We start from the raw sequence: 16,242 nt of genomic DNA, 5'->3' as shown, positions 1-16,242 counted from the left end.
AGCAGCTGGAAGACTGGCTCTTGAACAAGAGCACAGCTCTCATGCCATACACTGACCGTGGCTGGGTGCTGTCCACCAAAATAGCATGGGATGGTTTATCGCTGCATAGTGGCACCATTGATCTGTGGAGTCACAGGAGCAGCTCTGTCACTTTAGTTGCATTTTAAATGAGTTCCAGGAATGACTTCTCTCAGTGATTTCCCTTCAGGGAAAACACTCACAGACTCACTGCCCCAACTCAGGGCCTGTCTCAGTCACAACTTCAACAGGTTTCAGATCAACAGAGCAAAAAGAAACCACATTAAACCAGAAAACTCCAGCAGTGACCTCTTGAAGTGCAGTCAGCAGCGATGCTCAGCAGCCAGGGCAGTGCCTGTCATATACCCAGTCAGTGTCACCAGGTTGAAAGGCAAAAATCAAGTCCCCGTCTCTTGCTTTCCCTTCTGAGTCAAACCCCTATCTCCTTGTCAGTGTATCAAAGGTCTGCAAGCCCACAGGAGAGCTCAGGTTTCCTCAGTGCTGTATTTTTAGAGCAATAAATTCCTGCTTTCTCAGAACTGCTATGACAGCTTGGGCTGGTATAGGGGGGCTAGAGGTAAAAGGTTTGTGCTTTATCTCCTAAGTCACTTACAGGCTTCCCTTGATCAGGACTAATCTCTGGAGCAAAGATTAGTGCTTCTATCAGTTTGTCCCAAAATAATGGTGTGTGGTGGCTTTGTGCTGCAAGCCACCATAAGCTATAACTGAAAGCCCCAAACTGAGGCATTACAAATGGAAAAGGAGCAGTTTAGCCATGAAACCATGAATCCTTCCCGGAAAAGAGTTGCAAGTAAAAGGTTGTTGGTTGGAAATCATGTTTTTTACAACAGGACATGACACAAGCTAGGCAAACCCACATTGTAAATCTAACAGTGCTTCACCCTGGAAAGATTTCTTTTGATTTTAATCCAGGCATTTCACTTCCCTGTGTCCTCTGCCACCCTGGGAAAAGGGAAGAATTTGTCCCCAAAGAGTACTCTTTGGATCAGTGCAGATCACAGAAATTTGCTGCTGAGGGATTCAGGGTGTTCTGCGCTCTGCAGCTCTGGCTGCCCTCATCCAGGCTGAGGGTTTGGCGGGGGCCTTGGGGCTGGTTTAACGTAGGTTTTTAGAGGACATTCAGACAGATACCAAAGTTCAGCCTGGCTTTGGGTTCAGAGCTATCGTGCACTGGAACTAGGGCAGCAGCATACCTCAGACAGCAGATTCTTGCAGTGCAGCAGTTTTAGGTTTTAATAATGGTATGTTTGAAAAAGTGGATTTGAAAGAATCCAGTGTGACCAGTATTCACAAGCAGTCCATCAAATATTTATCCTCTCTTTTTCTTTTAACAGGTGTTCAAGAGTAAAGCTCTGGAACTTGGAGAGAAACTTTTGCCAGCTTTTAACACCCCCACTGGTATCCCACGTGGCGTCATAAATCTGGGCAGGCAAGACATACGTCCTTACAAGCATGTCATTTTATTACTGAATGTTTGTAAAAGACCAGGATTCAAGCAGGAACAGCAGCAGTTCCTCAGAGGTGCCCCCCTCTAGTGCAGATTCTTCGAGGTCATTTGTTTTGCCAACTCAAAACCAAGAGGTGCCTTGGCAAAGATTGCAGGTGACTCAAGTTAAACCCAGCTGTGTTTTATTAATTTTGGGCTGTCCGCAGTTTCTTCCTCTACCTCTTGGCAGGGCTCCCTGCTGCAATAGCATTTTCCTCACTCTCATTTTCTTTGAAACATTATTTGTAGTCTGCACGTAGCATGCCGTGCTCTCTGTATTTTTGCAGTGTGCCCAACTAGGTGCATGTGAATTTATCCAGGCTCCATATCTGGAAAAATCGGGAAAGGAACTGGATGGGACTGGCTGACAGTTTTGTTGCTAGCAAGGGGGGAGTATACAGATCCCCTAGTTTTCTCCCTGCCAGCAGCACTCAGCCAGGTGTGTATCCTTCACTGAGAGCCACATTTCGTGTCAGGTGGGTGGTGTTCTGGTGCTGGAGGGGAGCTTTGAGGCAGCTGGGTTAAATACCTTGCTGAAGGTCTCGGCAAACAGAGGCAAACCTGGAGGCTGGACTCCCAGTTTCTGATTCTCGCTAGTAGACGGTGTTCCCTGCCAAGAAGGGCTTATTGGCTCATTTTGATGCCTGCAAACAAATCCCCCAGGGTAAAAGCTACATGCCGGCTGAAACGGAGACAGCAGGAAATGTGGGTTAACAAAAGCCTTTCATCCTCACCTCTTGCAAAACTCGGAGCAGCAGCCATGAAAATCATTATTCATCTCTTAGCCCAAATCTCCTGTTTGACTCATGTCTCTGTGAAGTGCAAGATTTTCAAATGTTTGGCTCACACTGCTCCATTGCTTAAATATCAATGTCACCCTTCAGTTGCCTTATCTGCACATGATCCCGGTGAAAATTTGAGCCACCACCACGACTTTAAGTGTTTCTTTTTACAGAAGAGACATTCTGCTTCCTCTGTGGCTGACAAAGACTCGGCATAGACTAACCTTTCACAGAAATGCCAAACCCTCCCCTGCCCTTTGTGAAGACAATTGAAACGGACTGTGTCTGCCTAGACATTCCCAAAATGTTTTGCTGATTACCTTGACTAAAAGCAAAGAAAATCAAAATAACACTGAACCTACAATCCAGAACCTGTACTACTGGCTTGAGCTCTGGCTTCAGGGCCCTGAAACTGCTGTGAGGGCTCGGAGTATCAATTGATTTAGGAGCGAGGATGAAACGAGCTAAATCTGTAGTCTTGACTACTGCAGGAACATGATGAACAGCCAAAGGCGATAAACCTGAAGGGGAAGGGAGTTACTCAGTGTGCGATAGCTTGTAGAAGTGGGAGCAGAGGAGAGTAAGGTGATGCAGTGAGGGCATGCTGACCCAAATGTCAGGGCCAAAACAAAGCCCAGAAGAGTTTTGCAAGAAGGAATTCTCTCTCCAGTTCTACTTTTGCAGGGATGTGCTAATTCCAGAGAGACCTCATCATCTCAAAAGGAGGAGACTCTTGCAGCATGTGTAGGCTTTTGTTGGTGGTAGCTTTGGGGGGTGGGTTAAGAATGACATTCAGAAATTTGAAACACAAGCTGGCATTGAGTCAATTCTACGTATACATTTTTGAGGACCTAAAATACAAAGACACCCACCCCCGGCCCAGCTCTTCCCGTAGCCAGCTGGCTTTATCTCTTCCTATCGCCTCACACCACCTTTTCCTCTTGTGTCCCCTCTCTGCTGATGTGCTTCCCTGTGGCCTTTGTTTTCACACAGGCGCTGTATCATCTCTCACACAGGCTTGTTTTCCATCCTGCTGGTCCAACTGCCACGTTGTCTGCCAGGTCCTAGAGTACATTGTCTTCTCAAGCTGCTGCTCTGCGCTCTGCCTGTGTGTTGCACTGTGATTTCTCTCCCGGTGCCTCCTGTGCCAGGTCCTTGGCCCCAGCTTTCCTGCACATCTCCCCAAAACCTGTGCACCTCCAGATTTTTCCTCATCATCCTCTCCTGGTCTCTCTCTTGACTTGGCACCTTTTTGCTGCTTTGAATCTCAGTGAGGGAAGAAGAGAAAACTTCAGTCCATGCTTGCACTAGACAGTGCTTAAAGAAGATGCATTTATCTGGGGGACGGGAAGAGCTCTGGGCATTTTCTTTTGTCTTGAAGACCAAGGTCCTTTTAATGGTAGCTTTCTCCAAGATGTTATAAAACAGGACAGCTGTGAAGGCCCAGTTTGTCCAGTTTGTAATGCTGAAAAAATGTTTTCCTGCAGGGGGTCATTTCAGGCTGCTCTTTAACCCGGGGACACATTGCAGACGTACTCTTGTTTCCTCCAGACCACCGCTTCTTGAGTTTTACTGTGATTTGTAACCCAGGGTTTGGGATCCCAACAACACAGTCCTTGCAGGCAGAGCCTGGCTGCATGTTTGGGATGGGAGTTCCCGGGGGAGGGTTGTGTCAGCCGCTGTGACCCCACATTAGCCACTGTCACAACAAACACGGCCCCATTTGGCTGCTACGGAGCCCTCCTCATTTGAGCTAGCTCAGAAGGCAGTTTCTGTTTGTGAGGTCGTTTTGTTACAGTGTCCCTTCAGTGCAGTAAATAAAGAAAGAGGAATTGACTCTTTATAAATATGAGAACACCGTGGGGTTGTTTAGCACACCCATCCCGGCGCCGGCTGCTGCCAGGTTCAGCAGGTAAGTCCGGTGCAGTATTAAATTAATGCCAACGTGAACCTGGGCGCACTGGAGGACCTTTCTGCCTGCACAGGGAGGCTTCTGCCGTCAACACTCGGTGTTATTGGGGTACCCGGTTTAGCCGCATACAGTGTTTTCCAACGCAAAAAGCTGGCGGTACAGCCTCCTGACAGTTTGCAGGGAAGGCTGACGTCTGGCAGTGACTGAGCAATTTGAAACAGCATGAACATATTGCTTATCTAATGGCTCTTTTTGTCTGGAGGCGAAACAAACAGCTCTGGACCTGAAATGGTTTTGCGTATATCACACGGAGGGGAAACTTTTGGGGTTTTTTTCCCCCTCCTCAGAAAAATCGTTAGTTTTAGCCTCTTGTAAACAACAGAAACCCTTTTCTTCTAATAGGCAAGCTTTCCGGCGCCATCTAGTGTTACCCCCACCCCCCCAGTACTGGAAACCTGTTCCCTCACTGGTATCGACCGCAAACAGCGCTGGCAAAAAGATAGGAAAATCAAAGCTGCGTCACTTCTGAGATGGCTCAGCCAAGCATCCCTGGGCCAGCACCTGCAGAGGCTGGTTTGGGAGCAAGGCTGGAGGGCGTAGGACGTTCCCATGTCTGTGTAGATGGCAGAGGTGTGCGGAGCTGTGATCTGTAGCAGTGAGATACAAGAAGTGGTTGAATGTAAAAGCAAATCCAAGGGTGAGGCTGTTGGTGCTTGGAGGAGCCTTTGCACTCCCATGTCCTTTGATTAGTTTTCTTTGAGATTTAAGGGAGAGGTGATGCCCTCCTCATCCCCAGAACTGACTCCTTGCTTTGCTTCAGTGCTTATTTCTCTCTTTGCATGGATTTGGCAGGGTGAGGGAAGACAAACAGAAACTGAGAAGGGATTCCGGTACGTCCAAAGTAGGGGTGGAGGCACTTTGTATGATTGGCTTCTTCAGACAGTGTTTACCACCTTCTGTAGTTTTATGCTGGCCCTCCAGTTCTTGCAAGGCACACGAGATGAGCACCGGTGGGGTGTTTTCAGAGCCAGGTTTGTCCCGTGCAGATGTTAAGATTCCCCATGGCTTTTCCTTGCAGTCAGGTTTGGCCAGTGGCATCTTTCCCCTAGCACTGGTGTTGCTGTACGCTTTATCCCCCTGCAAGCAAGCCTACAGGGGGAATGTCAGTGTCGGTGTACACACAAAGAGTGTGAGATCTTGTTGAAACAAGGTGCTTAGGGACAGTGTGGATTCTGCATAAAACAGCGGCCTTGTTGGACTTGTGGGACATTAAAAGTCATGGGCGTTCTGCTCAAGCTACTTACAGACATATGTTATCCCAAAGTGTCTTGTGCAGGGCAGGTTGTTGGTGTTCTTCCAAAGTTTGCTTTCAGCTGGTCTGTTTGGGAGGGATTACTCTCCCGCCAAAAACGCAGTTTCCCAGTATGTGCAGTCTGTGTGTTTGCCCTATCCTAAACAATTACCTGTAAAACTACTGCTCCATCCTACTAGAACTGTTTTGTGTGAGAGTCCTAAAAATCTGTGCACATCCTTTACACGGCCTCTGCTGAGACCTGGGTGTGCACTGTAGGCACGTAACAAAGGCAGGATCTGCACTGGGGCAGGGGGGGACCTCAGGCTTTGGCTGTGTTTTCCTGGCAGTGAAGGCTGTCTTTTCTTTCCTTGCAGTGGCATGAGCTGGAGTTGGGGTTGGGCATCCGCTGGAAGCAGCATCTTAGCAGAATTTGGTACCTTGCACTTGGAATTCCTGCACCTCTCGGAGCTCTCTGGCAACCCAGTGTTTGCAGAAAAGGCAAGTACTTCCCATCCTGGTCTTTAGTGAATTGGTCTCTTCATAATCCTGGGGTCTGCCTGCAGCAGACAACGTGGCAGCAAGGTGGTCCTTCTCCCCGATACCAGTACAACTCTGGAAGGAGAAACCTTCTAGAGTGGGACCACAGGTTCAGAAACCTGTGCTTTGCAGGCTGCAGAGGTCACAGGCCTCAGAGCAGCTCACTGAAAAGGTCACAGTGAGCTCTTGTTAGAGATCTGTCATACCCACAGGCCTTGGAAGGCGTCTACCCCAGTGTTTTCTTTGGCCGTTGACATTTGCTGTAGCCCCTCCACATGCCTTTCCATCACCTGCAGCCACCGGGGAGATGGGGACGTTTTTCCCGATGTCTCAGTCATCTGAAGCTTTAGCAAAAACTTACTCAGACAAGGACACAGCCGAAATGAAACCACCTGTTGGATGCAGACTGCAAAGATAATTGTTAATTCTGATATCCTAATGGTAGTGCCTTGTACTTACAGACCTTTTTACACTAAACAGGCATTAAATGTTATGCTCCAGCCAGCAAGATTTCTGCTGAGGTTTCTCGTGTAGGAAAGGCCTGACAGTTGACATATTGGATTCCTTTTGTGTAACCTGTAACTGAAAATCTATTAATATTATACATTACCTTGAGCTTTTTTTTTTTCCACAAGTGATCTTGTAACGCACGTGAGAGCAACTTAATAGATATGCTGTTGTATACCAGTAGGTCATTAGCTTTCGCTGCACGTCCCTGAGGAACCAGCTTTGAGGGAGACAAATTATTCCAGTTAGAATCCAAACTGCCCCCATGAGGCCAGAGGAAATGGGGCCTGTCCAGAGCCCCACGGTGGGCTGAAAGCAGACAGTGCTACTAGGATTGCCGATAAAAAGCTCAAAACGATACTTTTCCAGGATATGTCCACTGCAGGTCTGTCAGTTGCGAAGCAAGAAGAGAATCTGGAGAAGAGATGGGAAGAAAGAGAAGGAAGAAGCTAGGAAAGTAAAACGGAGAGTAGGATGAAGTGTGTGGAAAGCAGTAAGGGTGGGATTGGCAAGAGGAATGTCTCAGAAGGGTGAGCGGGAGAGAAAAGCAAAGGGTGAAGTAAAACTAGAAATCCAGGAGACTTTTCTGTAGGGAAGATAGACTGGTGACTTGAAATAAAGGAGACAAGCTAAAGATTCTTGAGGATGGTGATAATGATAAATTGCTCAGGGGAAGGTGGAGCTGAGAAAAGACCAGTGAAGGGAACAGTGGTATGGAAAGAAAACGTGCGCAAAGGAAATGCAGAGGCGGTGGGGGCAGAGGTGAGCACTGAAAGCACAAGGGCAAGAAGATGCACTGTTAAAAACTACGATTGCATCCACACTTCAGGTTCAAACTGAGGTATTCTGAGGCAGGGTCAAGCCTCTGTCCCCAGCCTAACATGTTTTCCTCTTTGCCTCCTAAGCCCATAGAGGGGTAAGGGCAGAACCTTTCTAATGGATTCTCCTGAGCTGAGCGTGCCTGATGTGTCACAGAACATGTATTGAATTCATCCGAACGCCCTCTGAGAGAAGAAACGTAGGATGATGTGGGCTCAAACACCCCTTCCTGGGGGAAATTACTTCAGAGGAACAGATCAACTCATTAACTTGCAGCTTGGGACTTGTGTGATTTTAGGAAGAATAAAGTCCATCTGTGTCTTTTATTCAAACTTGTCATTAATATGCCATGCTACTAAACTTCAGTAAATATTATGCAGCCTGACGACTTACTTGGAAGCACCAACTTAAGTCTGTAGCCAGCTTTTGGCGTACAAACTGTCTAATTTTATAAAAGGTTTAGAGTGCATTAGCTGCTCTGTAGGTTATAATAGAATATTTATGCTGCATACCATTTAACTTTGTCCCTTATGGGAAAGGCCTATTGGATTTAATGGGGGTGAAACCAAGGGAGGTTTTAGAGAATAAGTATGGCTGTTCTAGCATATTAAAGGAGCTGTCTGTTGTTGAAATTAAAGGCCCCAATTCATCATGTTAAGTGACCACATGGTGAATTTAAGTACTGTGTGAGTCACTCATCCCTGCCACTCCTTTCCCTTTGGATCATGGAAAAAAATCACCCTCCACATCTCATACATTTCCACCCAGATCCCAAATCCTCGGGATTGCTTCTGGACCACTGTTGGCAAACTGCTTCCACTGCTGAACTGGGGCCTTTGCAGGGTTTTTAGAATAGTTTCTAAAATCCCACAGAGCTGGATAAAGATTGTGCTGAGGAGTCTAGCTCAAAGACCTCTCACTGGAGAGCAATGTCGTTGGGTTCTGCTTGCATGATGATTCACGACGTTACAGGCTGCTGTTCTTGTTCAGCCAGGGATCAGCACTGATGAATTACAGAGTTCTCAGTGACAGTGCAAAACCGTCCGCTTTTTCAGCGAAGAAGTAACATAGTTCTTGTCTCTCATCTCTCCTAGGTGATGAACATCCGCAAAGTCCTGAACAGAGTTGAGAAGCCGCAGGGCCTTTATCCTAACTTTCTCAGCCCAGTGACAGGGAACTGGGTGCAGCGTAGGTATCACTGTGCGTTCGGAGTCCTGCCTGGAGCATTTCAGTCTTTCCATTATTCTTTAGGAAGCATAGCAACTGTCAGAGAAGCAAGCCAAGAAAACGTCTTGTCAGGCAGCCCGTTATACATGTGATTAGATAATGCAACCCGATTTGTAAGAAGCAATGTAGTAATTGCGCACTTATTCCATCAGCCTTGTTTCCAGCTGAGTGTCTCACCTCCAGAGAGAATTAGGGCCTCTCTTGCACAGGGGAGGATAATGGTACATGGTTCAGCACACAGATATTAGAAATCAGCACATCTTTTTAAGACCTCATCCTGCAGTCATCACATAGCCCACAGATCTACTTGGGAGTTGCCCATGAAGGCTGGGAGCAGAACTGCGATGTGATTTACTTCCCGAGTGTGCTGCAGCAAGTGAGGAACCACCTGGAGAGGCAGAGGGCTTGCAGAGTCTTGGATCCCCCTAGGATCTAGGGACGCATTCTCTTGTGTGCGTGTGTGTACCTGTTACCATGGTACCTCTGCACAGTGCAATTTGGTGCAAGAAGGGTGAGACAAGTATGTATTCTTTTCTTCCATCAGGAAGCCAGCACTGAAGACCTGGGCATTAAGCAGATACTGCTCTGATATGAAAGAGGTACAATAACCAGGAAGGAGCTTGGGATTAAAAAAAAAAAAAAAGGAAATACTAGAAGCAGTGTATCCAGGAAAAGATTATATGCTTTCCTGCTTCATGCACGCAACCACTTCCTTACCCAGAGACCGGACCCATCTTTTTGTGCCACCAAAGGGCAGAAGCTTGCCCTCTGGTAGGAACACGAGAGGCTACTTCTGCTGCTGTGCCCTAGACCTCTGACCTCAACTTTCCACTCTGTTAAGGATTTGCTTGTTTTGGAAAGGGAGGGTTGCTGGATTTCGTGTTTGTCTGTCCCAGAAAAGAAAAGTCTCTTTTTGCAGAAGCTGTTCTTAACCTGTCAGTGGATTACATTCATATTGTTTAAGCAGTTTTCTTTGAGTCGTTTCATTACCTGCTGTCCCCGTGTCTTGTTGCCCTGTTTGCTCTGCTAGATCACTCCAGACCTTTCTAACTACTGTATTAATAGCTCTGATTGTAACTGACAGACAATTGCATGGCTGCCATCATCTGAGACAGTGAGAGAGCTCTAGCTGTGAGCAATCCTTGACCTTTAACTGCCACATCAGCACCTCTGATGGCAATCAACAGGGCTTGGCTTCAAAGGTGTCCCAACAAAGCATCTTGGATAGTTGCAGTTGTCCCGTTAAACCAGAGCTGTCCTTTGTTGCCATGAGGAAGGAATATAGTCTTCTGTGTTTGTCCCATTAATTGATCTTCAAAATTATCTAATCCCTTTGTAAGCAGTTCAGCTTCCCCTCCGCATTTGTCTCTGCAGAATTGTTGCAATATGTTCCACTTGAAAAGCTAATCTCCTGTCCCCTTACTGCACCCCTGAGATGCCATTTTCTTTAAGTTATTTCCAACTGGCAGCCAAAGTGCACATTTTACCAGACACAAGCATTAGTTCTGCCTATTCATTGGTGCTGAGAGAAGTGCCTGTCTGTTGCCATAACTGAACATTACGGAATCTTTGGGAAACTGTGTTCTTAATTCAGAAGGTTAAAATACTCAGCTTGATACTCAGTATTCAGCTCTTCTGCCACTAATTTCATTCTATTTATGTCTGCAAATTTTACTTCATTGTACTGACCTGCTCCCACCCCTTGCTGGCGTATAGAGGGGCCTGTTGCTGGTTCTCAGAGCTTATTAAAAGTAGCTTCTGATTACTTGTTCTGGGATAGGCTGATTTATGCCCAAGGACTAGAGATAACCTCTCTCCTAGACTTTTCACGTCACGAGGGCAACTCATGGCACAGGCTGTTTGTGGCAGTTGCTCGTAATACGACCTTGCAGTCTGAATCCGTATTCCAGTGAGGGAAAAGACTGATCAGCCTCTTCTGTGTCTCCAATACTGCTGGTGAGAAATAGATTAGGACCAAAGTAGGGAGGCAGCTGCAGCCTGCCACAGAGATGTTCCCTGTAGATGCCAGGCTCTCATTTTCTCTCTGGTTATTAAAGCTCTTTGCAGGAAGCTGTTTTTCTTGGAATTGCTGTGATTTTCTTAAAAGGTGTATCTTTGACCTGGCTGAATGAGCAGATCTTCTAAATGAAGAGGCAGTGCTGCACCTCTTCTGAGTGCAGTTGTTACCTTTAGAAAATTAAAGCACAGTCCCCTGCTGAAATAAGAGATTTGTTTATGCAAAGTGCCTAGGAGGCAAATGCTGGCAAAGCTGATGCCATATGGAAAGCAATTACGCACCAGAGCTCCTGCTTTGGTGATTTTATGAATGACACACTTAGGATCACAGAGCTCCTCTTTAAAGACAGGCTGTGCAGCCGGTGTTTGCAAATAGTCTGTCCTCTTTTTTCCTGAATTCATGCATCTAATCTCATTGTTTTGCTATGGATTATTCTGTGGATCATTGGACACACTGTATCAGGGATATTTGCTCTTCAGGTCGGGAAAATGCATGGCTGTTGATCTGTTGGTAGGATTTAGCATTTAGAATAAGCCTCAGGACTTTATATGTGTACAGTGAAAGGGAAAATAAAAATCTGAACAGCTAACTCTGAAAACCCTGCCGCATCTGCTTACATTTAAAATGAGGATGTGTGCAGACACAGAGGTGGACACTGTTAATTAACAGGGATGGTTCAGTCCATGGTGGGTAATTTGTCTTGTTCTTCTAAAAAGTGGAATACTTGGCCATTTGAAAGAATGAATGCTGCTTTTCCCCCTGTGGTATAGTTTAAAAATATAAATCCATCCAGCAGTTCCCCCCAGGCAGAAACCTGCAGCTGTCATGCCCATTTCGCAGTGCAATTCTTTAGCATCCTCCTGTAAGGTCATAGCATTGTGTACTCTGAACAGATAGCCTTGAAAATCCGATTTCTGCAGAAGAAAATATTCAGTGCACATCCTTGTACCTGACTTTATCATTTCAATACGCCAACAACACCAGCCTTCCCCAGGGCACAGAGTCCCACCATGAGCTAGGAATACAAATGGCACGCTCAAGAGGTCCCTACAGCAGCCCCTTGCTGGCAGCTGTGCGTTGATCCAACAGGCATCCTCCCTCTCCTGAGGCAGGCAGGCAGCCGCTCAGTGGCTTCATATAAGCAGAGATCTATCAATACCTGCCACTGCTTTTGGTTTATTAGGCTGAGATTTGTGATGATTGCTTCATGAATGGGAAGCTTCTTTAAGTTGCAGTAGAAATAACTGTTGCAAAAGAAGACCTCTGAATAGGTTTGGTCAGGGATACTCATGCTTTTTAAAATGACAGAACATTTTTCTTCTGATTGCGCTTTCCACCTTTCATCCTTGTTTGAAAAAGAAATGCTGCAAGCTTTCCCCAGGAAGCTGGAAAAAGGAAGGAGAGAACAAGGGCGTTAAATAGGACATGGTTGTTTGCTCTTTGTAAAGCAACTGCTGACTGTATATCATGAACCTGAAGTTCCTTTCTGACTTTCCCTCTACAGACCACGTCTCCATTGGGGGGCTTGGGGACAGCTTTTACGAATATCTCCTCAAATCTTGGCTGATGTCAGACAAGAAAGACTCTGAAGCTAAAAAGATGTACAACGATGCACTAGAGGTAAGGAGCAGGTTGCCGCTCTGTATTTTTGGTGGGGGACACTGTTCATCAGAATGCTCCAGGAAAAATGTCTTTGATCTTTCAGTTTCCTTGGTATTCACTCCTGTCCACTAAGTATCTTGAAATGCGTAGGAAGTTATACTTGCTGTCCATTAAGTATCTTGAAATCCTGGCTTTCATCCCTTTAGGCAATAGAAAAGCATTTGGTCAAAAAGTCTGCTGGAGGATTGACCTACATTGCTGAATGGAGAGGTGGCATCTTGGATCACAAAATGGGCCACTTGGCTTGCTTCTCGGGGGGCATGATAGCACTTGGAGCTGAGCACGCTGGAGAGCAGAGGAAGCAACATTACATGGATCTGGCTGCAGAAATAACAAACACATGTCACGAGTCTTATGCACGCTCAGGTAAACCTGTGGGCTGCGTAGAAAGTGTTAGTAAGGGGTCACCTACAGCCGTAGGAGACTCAGCTTTCGGGTGGCCGTGGGGTTTGTGGGTCAGCAGCCCCTGCATCCCTGTGTATGTCTCTCTTGTCTTTTCGGAGATACCTAGAAGAGAAAGCAGCATGTTTTACATGGCAGACAGCTGGAGCGGAGGGACAGGCAGATGTGAGCTTCTGTGGCAGAGCTGGGAAATGAACGCAGAGCTGGATCCTGGTCCCGCCTGCCAGCCGCAGAGCTAGCCTTCTCCCAGCAAGACTCGAGTTTGAGCCTATCCTTTCACATCCCTTCGCAGACAGGAAGGGGAGATTAGCAGAGATTAATTGCAAGGTGTCCCACCATATGGAGCAAAGCAGCTGAGAAGCCCAACAGGAGAGTGTTGGGAGATTGCAGCTGTCGGTAGGAACCAAAAAAAATGAAGTTACTCAGCCTCTCCTGGCTGTCTCAGCAGAGGCTGGCTAAGTCTTTCTGTTTCACAAGTCCAGTAAAATTTGTTTCGCCACCCAGTGTGATCAGTCGGCGCTTTGGGAGAGCAGTGACTGGTGATGAATGAGAAACTGGGGTTAGTTCTCTGCCTGCAGGGCTTTCAGCAAGATGAGCTTGCTGTGGACACCGCTCCTTTCTTTGTAGGCATCTCTGTAGCTCTTCTGAGACTGCAGGCAGTGAAGCAGCAGTCTGCTTGCCGGGACCCTGTCAAGCACAGGTCTGTCTGCACTAACTGTTCCCAAAAACTGTTTCACACCATCACCACATTAGCCAGCCCATATTGGCAGCTGGTGTCCAGCATGTTTGCCCAATAAACTTCAAGCTAGCCTGAAATGATGTTTTCAAATAACTCTTTTTTTTTTTTTTCCCCCCGCAGCACTTACAGAACTAAAAACAAGCCACCCGAACTAATAACCCTCTGGTTGTGAGTGCCTGGAGCAAATTTTCACCTTCAGCAGTATCCATCAGCATAGAAAGGACAGGAGCAAGCCTGCCCGCACTGGTTACGGTGCTGTCATTTCAGCCAGCTCATTGTTTTGCAGAGAATGTCTGTGCATGTCACTCTGGCTCTCAGCAAACAGTCCAGCTAGCAAACACTGTTAGGTCCCCAAACAGACAGGAGGGCCCAGGGAAGGTGTGCAAAATATTTAGAGAAATAAAATGACTCCCTGAAACACAGCCATGTGGTAGACACGTGGGTGCAGCAAGAGAAACCTTGTGGCATGTTAATAAGCAACCTCTGTGCTCAGTGTCCCTGTTTTTCGAATAGGGAGAGGGTTGGTGTTGGAGTAGGTGGGGGTTGAGTGCTAGCTAGTGCTTCCAAGAGATGGAGATTCTCATGGAAGGGAGACTCAAAAAGACCAAAGTACTGTTTGACCTTGATCAAACATTTGATCTATAACATATCAGTGAAATTGCTTAAGCCTTCCCCATCCTCCTGATGTCTTCTTCTCAAAGAAGTGGACCAGAAGGAAAGGCAGAAGATGTGATTGCCGGCCCCAGGTGGCACTTCTTATCAGCCTCCCTGCCACAGCGCAGGTGAAGTGGCTCAGTCTGGTGGGCTGATAATTGTGAAACAAACCCCCTGCCTGGGAGCAGCGTACCAGTATCTCTAGGACAGCAGGGTCAGCTGCATGGCTAGATTTTCCTTTGAATGTGTTTTTTTCTTTGAGGCTTTACAACAGAATCTTGCCCCTCTGTTCTTTTCTCATCTGGGTTCTTGAGTTTGTCTTCGGTGATGAACTCTGCTCTCAGGGTCAAGGACAGTGCAGCTCCTAGGAGCACAGCACAGCAAAAAAGTGCTGGGACATGGGGGAGATCTGTACCTGCCCTCTTCACGCTCGAACCTGGTCCGAGTCTGTGTTTTGTCAGTTGTATCCACCCTCAGAAACACTTTATCCTCACTCACCTGGATAGGACCCAGGCATACCACGGAGTGAGCAGCAGCTGGAGCGGCAGTGGGCACAGCCCATGCACTCTTGGGAGCTGCCCCGATTTTGACATCAGCTGTGAGATGGATCTGACACACAAGCATGACTGATACGCTCGTCTGACCTCACGCAAGCCTTAGCTAAATGTTGGCAGCCTGAGCAGCGTAAAAACACCCGGACAGTCTGTTTGCGTTCTCCTCAGACTCATCACTGCGTGTGTGTGTGGTTTTGTCTAGATACCAAACTCGGCCCCGAAGCCTTTCGTTTTGATGCTGGAACGGAAGCCATGGCGACCAGACTCAGCGAGCGCTATTACATCCTACGTCCAGAAGTGGTGGAAAGCTACATGTACATGTGGCGGCTGACACACGATCCCAAGTACAGGCAGTGGGGCTGGGAGGTTGTGAAGGTACGGTTGGAAAATTTGCAGTAGTAACTTTTACAGGCTGCTGGATGCTTACAAAAAATCTTGCCTTCGGTCAATAAAAAGAGCAGAAATTATTTAAATTGTGTCAGACACTCAGACACATTAGCAATGGGGCAGGAATCCACAAAATAGCTCGGTTTAGTGCGGCGTCTCTGTTGAGGCATGGTGAATGTTTTCTTCTCCCTATGCTAAAATCAATCAGTCAATCAAAACAGTGGTTGTTTACGGAGAGGAGCGCTGCAGACAGTGAAACCTGCTATTAATGTAACAGTCCTCTGCAAAAAGGAGTCAACCTTCTATTTGAAGTATCTGGACTGCTCAGAACCCACTGGTTCATAGTTGGGACAGGGAAAACCAGCAAACCTGCCTTTGCCCTTTGTCTTGTCTTCTGCCCACAAAGACCTCCCAGCCAGGAAGTCCCCCACCTCCTTCTAGCTCAGGCAATGATGTTTATTCTGGGCCATATTGTACACAGCTCATAGACATTTCTTTATACAGAGAATTTATATGTTGGCTGCTGCCCCACGTCCTAGTAGGGCCTGCATCTCAGTGGCAGAACTGTCATTTGGCTGCTGCCCTGTAAAAGAGGCTCCACAAACGGCTACAGTTGCCACTTGAGAGCGTTTTTGCTATTTGTGTAATGTCAGGGTCAATCAATCAACTAACTTAGGTGGTTTACATTTCTCTTGCTGTTTCATTCGAACCAGCTTTATTCCCAGAGTCTGGAGTGATCACCACACTCTTCAGTGAAAGACAGCGGCTACTACACACCTGGAATTTGATTTGTAAAGCTGACTTGTAATGCAACTGATGATGATTAATGAGTTACTCCATGCTACAGCGTGTTACTGAGATTTCTTTTCCTTTTTCAGGCCCTGGAAAAACATTGTAGAGTAGAAGCTGGTTTTTCTGGCATCCGAGACGTTTACATCACATCCCCAACCCATGACAACATGCAACAGAGTTTTTTCCTCGCAGAGACTCTGAAGTAAGTCTGGTATCATAGAGGCCTTTCAGAGTAGCAGAATTTTTGAAGCATCAGCACTCTGGTCTGCTTAATAAGTCACTAATAATAAGGGGAAAGTCTTATCCTCTGTGGCAAAAGCTGGGCAAGGGTATGGGTGCTGCAAAGCTTTAGTAGTTTCCTCCTGTAGAACCACTGCTGTCATTGGCACTCTGGAGGTTTCTGCTGATGTGCTGGATTTAAAGCCTGTTCCT

The 16,242-nt window shown here is 46.8% G+C and overlaps 1 protein-coding gene across 2 annotated transcripts in view; it reads left to right on the top strand.

Moving 5' to 3' along the window:
* Positions 1-16,242, top strand: part of MAN1C1 (mannosidase alpha class 1C member 1) — a 68,790-nt gene that overhangs the window by 48,573 nt on the left and 3,975 nt on the right. For both annotated transcript variants that reach the window (XM_055704223.1, XM_005433059.4), the window contains 7 exons: positions 1,374-1,468; positions 5,888-6,011; positions 8,471-8,564; positions 12,125-12,240; positions 12,429-12,648; positions 14,834-15,006; positions 15,897-16,012. In XM_055704223.1, coding sequence (XP_055560198.1) covers positions 1,374-1,468; positions 5,888-6,011; positions 8,471-8,564; positions 12,125-12,240; positions 12,429-12,648; positions 14,834-15,006; positions 15,897-16,012 — 938 coding nt within the window. The remainder of the gene's footprint in view (positions 1-1,373; positions 1,469-5,887; positions 6,012-8,470; positions 8,565-12,124; positions 12,241-12,428; positions 12,649-14,833; positions 15,007-15,896; positions 16,013-16,242) is intronic.

This window comes from Falco cherrug, chromosome 3 (assembly GCF_023634085.1).
Source record: "Falco cherrug isolate bFalChe1 chromosome 3, bFalChe1.pri, whole genome shotgun sequence".
Taxonomy (NCBI): domain Eukaryota; kingdom Metazoa; phylum Chordata; class Aves; order Falconiformes; family Falconidae; genus Falco; species Falco cherrug.
The sequence above is the reverse complement of the archived record's forward strand: the minus strand, read 5'-3'. Positions and strand labels throughout refer to the sequence as shown.